General features: G+C 38.1%; 1 protein-coding gene across 1 annotated transcript; it reads right to left on the bottom strand.

Annotated features, from left to right (window-relative positions):
• Nucleotides 1-5,901: 5,901 nt before the first annotated feature.
• On the bottom strand, nucleotides 5,902-10,242 carry GDF9 (growth differentiation factor 9). The gene is made up of 2 exons (XM_089503840.1): nucleotides 9,227-10,242; nucleotides 5,902-8,040 (listed from the first exon to the last, which is right to left on the bottom strand). The coding sequence occupies exons 1-2, from the start codon at nucleotides 9,639-9,641 to the stop codon at nucleotides 7,091-7,093; spliced, it is 1,365 nt and encodes a 454-aa protein (XP_089359966.1). The 5' UTR covers nucleotides 9,642-10,242; the 3' UTR covers nucleotides 5,902-7,090.
• Nucleotides 10,243-11,066: the final 824 nt, after the last annotated feature.

The raw sequence follows: 11,066 nt of genomic DNA, 5'->3' as shown, positions 1-11,066 counted from the left end.
CCAAGCATTATAGTCTTTTCTAGTGAGTCCTTTCTTCTCTTGATATGGCCAAAATATAACCATGTTTAGTCATCTTTCCTTCCAGGCAGAGTTCAGGCCTGATCTGTTCTAGGACCCATCCATTGATCTTTTAAGCAGTCCACGGTATTCTCAGAATTCGTCTCCAGCACTTTATCTCACGGGTCTTTCAGACCAGTGGCATCACTAGGTTTGGTGGCACCTGGTGTAACTCATGGTGTCACTACTCCCATTGGTCTCCTCCCATACAGAATCCGTAGTAATTTTTTTTGTACCAATTTACTCATAAATCGTAATTCCCATATATCACTGAATGCAATGGTAATCAGTTGTGAAATAAACAACTAGCAAAATGAAAATTGTTTTTATTTTACAATATATGCTCAGAATAAAAGTGTTCCCTCATAAAACCTCTGTTAATATCCCAATATAGAAAAAAGGGTTCTGAGAATAAAAACTATCCATGATTTGATGTCGAATGTCATAGGATGAGAGCCTGCCTGAAGAAACCAATGAGATTGGTCCATTCATTTCCTGAAATCAATGTATATCTAGCTATGCTTAACACCAGAAGGAATTATAAAAAAAACCTAGTCAAAATTTAAAAACAAAAATTTGTTATGTGACTAATTGTTGGAAAAAAAGGCAACTATTAAGAATTCAACTCATTTCTGGCAATTAACAGCCAAGAGACTGGGTGATTTGAGATACAATTGCTGCATCAACCTGGGAAGGCTACTTCCTGAATATGTTTAAAGAGCACTCAAAGCTAGTTAAACCATCAACAATAGAGGTATCCTTTGGGGATATAAATGATTTTCCCCAAATGGCCTCCAGTTATTACACAGGAAATCAGAGGCCTTATTGAAACATTAAAGAATAATAAAATCTGGTAAATCTCCTGGATATGGTGGCTTCCTGGCAGAAATTTTGAAATTCCGCCCCGAGCAATGGACAAAGGCATTGGCTACTTTGTTTACTGTTGTAAATAACTCTGGCAAGATTCCATCATAATCTCAACACTCAAATCTTTAAAAAAGGGGACAGACAGGATCCTGGTAACTATTACCCAATAAGTCTTTTATCCGTAGGGGGCAAACTGTATGCCAGTTATTTGGATTTGAAATTACAGAGTTGGATGAATGCACAAGCTTTGATAGGTCTGGAACAAGCGGGTTTTAGAAGGCATATGTCCACTGTGGATCACATAACAGTGCTTTCATTCCTCGTAAACAAATACGTGTTGCACCCTAAAGGTAAACTATATGCGGCTTTTATTGATCTGAAGGCTGCTTTTGATTCAATTCACCAGCATTTACTTTGGGACAAGTTGGCTAGGCTTAATATAGATCCTCAATTGTTGTTTCTTTTAAGCCAACTCCATACAAATAATCATTGTAGAGTGAAATTTTCCGAATCCGGCCTATTAACAAACCCTATCTACTCTGGTATAGGAGTCAGAAGGGGTTGTGTGTTGGCTCCTCATCTGTTTAATCTATTTGTGGCTGATCTACCTGCCTTTATGACCACAGTAGATTTTCACCCACCTTTACTGGGAAATCATCTGCTTTTTGTACTCCGATATACTGACGATACTTTATCACTCTCTCTATCTCAAGTGGGTATCGTAAGAGCCTTGAAAAGATTCTCTGAATATTGTGACAAATTTCACCTACTGGTAAACTTTGAGAAATCCAAAATATTGGTATTTTCTAAGAGATTTGTACTGAGAACATGGAAGGTTGGCAATCAGGTCAAAAAGTATGTTTACCTTGGTGTCCTTTTTCATTTTAATGGGCAATGGAGTAAACAGAGAGATAAAATAATACAAACAGGGAAAAGATTATTGGGAGTTACACAATCTTTTTATTATAAAAAAGGCAACCAGGATATTCTAGCAGCCTAAAAAATTTACAAAGCCAAATTAAGACCGCAATTACTTTACAGCATATTCACCTGGATTCCAGCCTTCAATAAGGAGATTGAATGTTTGCAGACGCATTTTTTCAGGAGACTATTATCTATACCGCCATGTGTACACCATCTGACTCTCTATGCGGAACTGGGATTGAATGCTCTTGAAACTGAAGCCTGGTTGATGACTTATAGGTTTTGGTTTAAGATACATTTCAGGCCTAATAGATTTAGCTAGTTGGGCTAAATTTTATAAAAGTAAAGTAATTTCTGTGGGTTTAAATGTTGTTTCTCTCCTTTTACTTACCGAAAAGGAGTGTCTTGAATCTATTAGGGTCTGCCTTGCAGAGAGAGAACATCAACTGACATATCCAACTCCTCCTAGAGTGTGTTACCCAGCGATGCTCGGTATCCCCTCCTTGCAGGGTAGGATTTCAGATTATTTTCAAACCCTTTCACTGCTGGTGTCGAGGAAGCCTTTTTTGTTTGCGAGATTGAATGTACACCCCTCAAATGTGACCAGGGGCAGGTATTTGCAGACCCTGTTTTTTAATTGTGTATGTCACTGTGATCAAGCTCCAGATGTTCTCCATCATATTGTATTGCTTTGTCCATTGTATATTATTCTGAGGGGAAAATTGTTGAGAAGGTTATTGGAAATGAATATCTGTTTAGATGGGTTATCAGTGAAATACTTATTGGAAGATCAGAACCCACATATTACCAGGTTAATGGCCAATTTTCTGGTGGAGGCAATAAGATTATGTCTTAAAATTTAATAACAATCCTGAAGTTTTATTGTAAATGCATGTTGTTTTTCTATGTCTAATAACGGTTGACTGACTGACTGGCAATAAAGCACCAGGTGAGCATTGTATGTCTCCCAAATTGTTTAAGCAGAACAGACTGGTGGGCTACTTTATTTGCAAGCCTATTCACTCATATAAAGAATACTGTCCGCATCCAAAAAGATTGGAGAACAGGCATAGTTATATCCTTGCATAAAAAAGGAGATAGAAGTGACTCCCAAAATTATAGGCTCTTTCCTTCTTCCAGCAGACAGATGCATTAAACACCATGGAATGTAGGGATGCTAATGTAATTTATTTCAACCAGACAATCTAGACAGCCAGAAAGTTTGATTGATCTCTGTTACCACTCCTGAATAGGCCAGCTGCCAGACTCCCTACAATTTTGGGAGAGAGCCTTACTGGGAGGTCAGAGGAATGCTCTTCTAACGATGCTGCTTCTGCAAATTTTGCAAGATACAGAAACAACACAAATGTGTGAGTATATGCCTTTATGTCACCTGTGTACTTATGCTGACCCCCTTGCATTTCTTATAATTTTCTTAGGCAAGAAATACTCAGAATGGTTCTGCCAGTTCTTTTTTCTGAAATGTAACCAACAGCACCTGGTTATTGGCCATCTCTCATCCAACTACTAACCAGGACTGATTGCTTAGCTTCAAGGGATCAGATGGGACCTGGGGCCTTCAGTGTATTTATATTTATATTTACATATACAATAATAACATAAACCTTGTGGGATGTATATTTAGTAAATATGCTCTTGGTTTCAATATGTCAGTGTTTGCAGTAGCCTCTAGACCTTCTTTACCATATTCCCCCACCCCTTTCCCCATTTGGAAATAGGAGACAATTTGTAGTATGCTGATCTCTCTCTTATTGTTATCACAGCAGCTGTGGGCATCTGTAACAGGGAAGGCAAGGGAACAATCTCCCCCTCAAATTAAGCCATAAATCACAATTTCCAGGTTTGTTTGTTCCTTACAAATCAGTCATCTAGTCCTTGTAGAAAGAAAGCAGTTAAGCAAAAGGTGCAGCCATTATTCTGAGCATTTATTTTGTAAGTCACCAGCTTGCTCCCAGTATTTAAGCCAAAGGAATGATTTGTACATTTGCTTTCTAGCGAAGCAATGTACTGCTCCATTTTAAAACCATTCCTTTGGTCTTTAGAGTTAGGAAGGGATTACTGCTTCATTTTTAAATAGTCTGAGAAGTCTCTGCACTGGGCAAAAGTGTGTCCTCCTCTCCAAACACACACAGGAACTCGTGATTTTTGTATCTCAGCTCCTACTTAGAATTGGAGGTGTATCCCTTGAAGTAGTAACTATTGGGGGAAAAACCCAGTAAATTAATGCAGATAAAACAACCCATTGCTACCTATACTGCAATTGTGGGTTACATCAGATGCCCCCATGTTTTAATCATTAGAATATTCCAAGACAATCCTGCAGCACAGTCCAGTCAGTCTTGTTTGTTCATTTTTCTGGTTTGTTACATTTTTGTAGGGAAGTGTAATGGTGGGGCTATAAAGTTGAATGTTGCAGCAGTGTAGTTTATTAAACAAGAGGGCACCATTACAGGAACAGAACGAACTAGAGGATGACTTGAGAGCCAAAAGAATATTTGTCCAGTTGAAAATTAAGGTCAGCCAATGACCATTTATAATGTGTAGTGGTGGCTTGAATATTGGACAACAACTTTGGAGATCATGGTTTGCCTATGCGCTTGGCCATCAAAACCCACTGGGTGACCTTGGGCAAATCACCTCAAAATGCAAAATTAGCTAATGTAAAAAGTGGATGATAATGTGAAAAGCAAAATGAACAACCTAGGCTCCTCTAGAACCCCAACCCTGATCAAAAATAGTTATTTTTCCTCCCACTATCAAAGATACTCTCTGCAGCCTCCACCCAACAGTCTAAACCTGTCATGCAAGTTTCACATACCTTCTGATTGTATTTACTATCGTATACTACAACATCAATATACAAAAAGAAAAAGAAAAAAGAGCACAAACTATTTTTTAAAACAGGTTATATAAGGTTGAAAGTATTGTTTATTGGAAGTAATGAAACAGACACAAGTAGTACTTGTGTCTGTTTTGTTACTTCCAATCAGCAATACTTTGATCGCCTTTAAAGCATTCTGAGTGGGTTGCCATCTCTAGACCTTGGAGTAGCAAATTCCCAAGTTTAACTATGGCCATTTGAAAGAGAGCTTTCTTTAATCCAGGAGTGGACAGTTTCAAGAGGGTAAAAATCCAATTTTCACACACATAGTGCCTCCTGCAGGCCACATCCAGGTATATTAGAAGGGACATCACATCCACTCACTATTTGAGGGTTACACAGCTATATATAGGTATATACCTGTACAGATGTACAGGTATATACATCTATATAGTTAGAATACAGCCTTGGGAGACTTCCAGGGTCAGGGCTAGGGCAACAGCTACATTTGTGGTAGAATTCTCACTTTTTCAGGGTTAAAGTGACCCCCCCCCCCCATTTAAAAATGGTGCCGGGAGTGGACAACAGGTCTGGAAAAGTGAGATTTCTTTACAAATAATTATGTTCAATTGTGAGAATGTTGGATACAGGAGTGACATGAGGGGCAGAACTAAAAGCAGAGCTCTTCTTCATAAGTATTTGTGTGTGAGCAACATATGAATAGGGTCATGATCTATGATTTCTTAGGAGACACTTTTCCCCTCTCCAGGAGTGCAAGTAAGAGGGGAAAAGGGGATGGATGGAAGTAAGTGGCAAAATCCTGGATTTTTGTAATACTGTGACTGGGCAGTAACACATTCTTTTATCCCACCCGGTATTAAAGGCAGCAAAGACAGGAGGCACTGTCTTTGGTGTTCAATATGAGCTTCAAAATTACTCTAACATTTTCTCACCAGCAATATCCCACAAGTCAGAAGGCAGTTTTATAAATACATATATACGAAACCTCTTTTACTTTACAGATGTACACACTTCTACATTAGAGAGTCCTGAGTGTGTACAGCCCTGCCTTCAGTAGCTGCATTTCTCCCACAAAGTGACAGGCAGTTATTTAACTACCCCAGTTTGCTGTTCATTGGAATGGCTGAAGTACTATTTGGAAATAGGAAGGGGGTAAAAACCAAACCAAACTGTCACTGCTTTACATTTATTTCTAGCAAGTGTTCAGGTTTGTGCGTACACTCAAATGGCATTTCAATTCAGCAACAGAAGAAAGGCAACATTAAAATGCTTTAAGCTAACTGATCACTACAGAACACACTTACTTCTTACTTACAGATATGATACAGATAACTGGAATGTTTTAACTTACATTTAGTGAAATCATGTTCCCTGTTCATAAGCCAAGCAGAATAGAAATAGCAAGCATTTAAAAAATTGCTGAATGCCAAAAGCGTATAAATCCAATCTGATATAGGCTCATGAAACAAAAGGTATTTCCCCCCCTCAATTAAGCTACCTAAAACATAAGGCTACTTCTCACATTACAAAATATTTGTGTGAGGGCACTTCTGTGTGGAATTTAGAATTAAGCTTGCACAAAGTCATGTCTGCAATGCTTGTTGAAAACTGCAACACCCCTTTTTATACTTATGCATATCGTATGTACAATTGGACCTACACATTACCTATCCAGAAGTGTTTTTGCATTTTGTATTCTCTTCACATAAGTATTTTGTAATGTATAAAACCAACCTAGTAAGTCATTTCCCAGAAAAACATAGCTCTAGACACACAACCAGGGTATTATCTATATTCCTTTCTTTTGTAACATGAGATTCTTCAGAGTTAGACAAAAGGTTACCCATTGCTTTAAAACAGCCTTTACATCTGGTAGTCATCATAATAAAGAACAAAAGTTGTCTCAGACAACCAGTTTCAATCACTAAAAATAAATATAAAAATTAAGTGATTGATAAGTTAGCAATAGTAAAACCTTTTGTACCTAGACACTTGTCATAAAAATTTCTTAAATAAAATATTTTTAACATAAGAAATACTAAACAAGAAGTACACAAAATTGGCATGAAAGGACAGGTATTTATTCTCCTTGTTTTGTATCCAGAGAAATACAGTGCTTCCCTTACCCCCCCCCCCCCACACAACCAAAATGTTACACTTTTAACAGAACATTTTTCCACTTTGAAAACCAGAACAAGGAAACCTCCTTATGCCCACTATTCACACTTAGTCTGTAAATCAGACGTTCCTAACAACAACTGAACGGAAATTCCTGCCATACCATTCCATAATTCTTGTTTTTCAACTAACAGCAGGATATTTTTTTTGTAGCTACAGAAATACATACTGAAATACAAGCCTTAGTAAATCAGGCTTGCTTTACCGACATGTACATTTGGTAGCTATCATATCTTCATACTCTTTGTACACAATTGATCTATCAGGCTCTACCTTCAGAACACTCAGAGGACTGTATTCAGCAGGAACACAGGAGGGCCTGGGGACAGAGGAATCCAATTTCTCGTATATGATGTTCTGCACCATTGTGTGCACAGGAGAGCCATAGCGATGCCCAACTACTCTGGGACATTCCCCCTTGCAATAATGAGGATTGTATTTGTGTGGTGCAATTATCCATCTGTCCCATTTCAGCTGGCTGAATCTCAGCCAAAAGTTATGAAGCTCACATTCATTTTGAGGAAAGAGGAACTGTTCATAGTACTGTCTTATATCATAGATCGGAACTGGTGTGTTTTCCCTAGCCCCATCTTCATCCCTCCGGTGACGAAGCACTCTTTTGCCTTGTTTGAAGTCTTTTCTCACCTCTTCTCTGGGACTAGTGAAAGGACTCTTCTTCAGTTTAGATCCCACAGAGTTGCTCCTTCTGGGCTTGAAGAAGTTCCTCCCATGGTATGCTTGATCACTGGTGTCATTGAGATACAGTAGAAGAGAAGGTGATACCAGTGCCATATTAAAGGAATCCTGATTAAAGCCAGGCAACTGGTCATTTTTCAGGCAAGTGAAATTTATTGCCATATGAATATTTCTCTTGTTGGAGGCTATCAAAGGCTGGAGGAAAGTGGTCACATCAATCTCAACCCACTTGCGTCTAAGTTCAAAGTATAGACTGAAAGTCATTGCATGTGGAAAGTTGGGACACACTTGACTAGCGGCCTCATGCTCCTTCACAATGAGATTTCCTGTGCACGTGACAGCCAAAGATTTAGAAACAGACTTATCAATTGAGTACAATAGGACTGACTTGAGTAAATGTTCTAAAGCTGGAACACAGTCCAGGTTGAAGAGTAGGTCCACTGAGTGAATGTCCCCTAAAAAGGAAAAGATATACAACAATTAAAGGAGTATTTTTGCAGAATGTTATGAATTTGAGTGGCAAATATTCTACAACTCCACAGATTATGACAATAAGTACTCCAAAGGGCTATCAAAGGGAACCAAATATGCACACTCTAATTTTCTGTCTCAACAGCAAAAATGTCCTCTCATTCACAAAATATACCCCCCCCCCAAAAAAAAAAAACATTTCAAGGTGGGTGAAATTAGTGTGAAATTGTGCTTGTCAGTTCAGTGCAACCCTACAAAAGCATTGCCCTACATAGCAACTAACCTATAAGGATTACTAACAGGGTTTGTAAGTAATCTTGAATGAATCATCAGATGTTTATAGGTTAAAGCCTACAATCTATAGACTAGTTTTAAGTGAAGTCAGTAATTTGTTAGCATGTTCCCTTTATAAAAAGGGTTAAGACACACAAGCTATTACTGTAGATTATTTTTCTTAATAGCCACAAAGGCAAGAAGATTCTTTGTAATAGCAAAACTTTGGAGTCCAAATTTTATTGCACATTTTAGACCACAGATTTTCAAAGCATACCAGGCCTACAATCCTGGGTATATTGTAATTTATAGCCTATCTCTTTGTAGGATATTAGAGCTAAGAGCCTAAATGCAGTTGTTATACAATAAAACAAACAAAAATCAAGATATATGTATCTGGACGTAAATTCCACTGATCAATTACTCTTTCTAAATAAGCATACAGAAACTTGAACTGTGGCTCTGACAGTCACATCAAGCATCGTAACTGGCCTTTTATTAAACAGATCAACACTCAAGAGATCTAAGTAAAAACCACCAATACCAGATTATTCTAGTGACATTTATTCACTATTTTGTATTGGGCATAAGAAGTATGTTTACATTTTAGAGATCATTTGTTGAATTGAGGAAACTCATGTAAAAAAAGATCACATTTAGGACAGAGGCTTCTTAAAAGAATATAGCCTCCACTACTATATATTTACAATTTCAGAGACATATGAACTTACCAAAAATGCCTAGTTCACATGTAGGCACTTTTAGACACATTTTTTAATAAAGTAAATTCCTACAAAACAGTATATACAACAATCCTATTTATTTTTAACGATTATCAGTCTATAGGTGGAAAACCCTTTCAGCCCTATTCACATTACATCTAAGATGCTCACTTACCTTCTACTTGGCCTTCAGGCAGGTGCTTGCACTCAGCATGCGGAGTGAAGAGCCGGACTGTGTTATAGAGATGGTTTTGGTTAGCCTTTGGGATCCCATCCTTGGTGGCAAACATTTTATACAGCCTCTTCATGTATCTCAGGGCTCTGGCATCTGGTCGTGGTCTTGTGATGCTGTCCTCCAGTTCCTGGTGACTGTGACCAGACAGCATCTTGAAAATGGGAGGTAATGGGCCACGACCATTTTCTATATCTGAGGGAATTGATAACTCCGGAGGTACCTTGGAGGCCTCCATCTCTGACATCAGCAATGGCTGAGAGTCTTCTTCATCCTCAGGACTGGAAAAAGACAGGACACCAGAAGAGAGCAGCCTGATGGAACAGAGACAAAAAAATATCTTCCCCAAGATCTTCATGATGGTGCTTAGTCAGGGCAAGAAACGATCTGCCCCATGACAGGTTATAGTCCAGAGAGTGGAAGCAGTCAGTTCTGATCTCTTATATAAATTCCAGGTGTCATAAGGAAGCTGCTCCCTCCCCTAATTATGAATCAAATGAAAGACAGACACCTGAAGGCTGGCCAATCAGCTTTAAGCCTAAATAAGTCTGAAGCCTAAAGTTAGTCCCAACTAGAGTAGACCCATGGAATCAATAGGATTTACTTATATGTTGACTCAAATTCAACAAATGATTTAATGAGTTTACTCTAGTTGGGACTAAGCAAGAGAATCCAAGCCTCAGGCTCCACCTTCAGCGCCTGAAAGTATTTCCTATGTAAGCTGTAGTCTACTCCTGAGTTTAACTAAACTCACTTAAAAATATAGTAACCCTCTGAATTCTAACTCTATACATATGGAACTAGGGATAAGGAATACTGTAGGACTTACCTGTGTGAGTAAAACTAATTAGGCTCAGTCTTAAATGTTAGATAAATTAGGCCTGATTCTGAAAATACACAAGTGCCTGAACTGCAAGTAGTAACTTGGTGTTTGATCAAGGGCTCTTAAAACTATGTTACTTTTTTAAAATATCAGTGTAATGTAATATAGTGTAACTGGGAAACTGTTTATTTTCTATTTGCTATAATTTTAGGAATTATGATAAATAAATGCCCCTGTAATAGAGGTCCAGAGAAAATCAGAACTTTAAAGTAGTATTAAAAACTCAGCCATGCTTAAAACGTAGTAAATGTCAGAAGGATCTCATGCAAGAGCTTTTCCAGTGCCAAAATGATGGGGACAGGGTCTTTTTGTTAAAGTTAATTGATTCTTCTTTAAAAAAGAAAAAAGAAACATGAGATAGTTTGTGGTAATTGAAGGAAGGAGATTGGAAGCAAAGAATGAAGGCATGCAAAGGGCTAAATCTAAAGTTAGCATACCTAGAGTAGACCCATTGAATCCAATGCAACTTAAACTGATTGTGAATAACAGGTCCACTGCATTTTGATGAGTCTACTTTAGTGAGGGCTAACTTTAGAATTAGCCCATGTTTCAGAACTTTTTGCTTAACTTTTCCCCCGCAACTAAAAGCGCTTTAATTAGAATTATTGGCAAACCAATAGATGGTCCCTTACTATACTACCTGTGTGGTAATGGAGGTTGGGTAGGAGGAGAACAAGTAATCCCAGGCTCTGACTAGCTTACATGGTGTTGATATCCATAACATATAAAATATATATATATTAAAAGTTCTGGTCTCAGAATGGAGGCATGGGGAATGTACTGTGTCTTTAAGCTTGCTGTCTGTGCCAAAGGACTGGAAAGTGGTTGATTTTCAAAATGATATCTTAGGAACAACATAATAATAAGTTAGTTACCTTAACGCCTGTTGTAGGTATACCG

This window comes from Sceloporus occidentalis, unplaced genomic scaffold (genome assembly GCF_023333645.1).
Source record: "Sceloporus occidentalis isolate IW3139 unplaced genomic scaffold, rSceOcc1.0.p SCAF_1, whole genome shotgun sequence".
Classification (NCBI taxonomy): domain Eukaryota; kingdom Metazoa; phylum Chordata; class Lepidosauria; order Squamata; family Phrynosomatidae; genus Sceloporus; species Sceloporus occidentalis.
Note: the sequence above shows the minus strand (reverse complement) of the source record. Positions and strands in the feature narration are given on the sequence as shown.

What these genes read in the sequence shown, in the direction of transcription:
- GDF9 (XM_089503840.1), bottom strand. Translation starts at nt 9,641, where the DNA reads ATGAAGATCTTGGGGAAGATATTTTTTTGTCTCTGTTCCATCAGGCTG. An exon ending in GCCTGAAGGCCAAGTAGAAG is followed by an intron (nt 8,041 to 9,226) that starts GTAAGTGAGCAT and finishes TTTCCTTTTTAG; the next exon opens with GGGACATTCACTCAGTGGAC.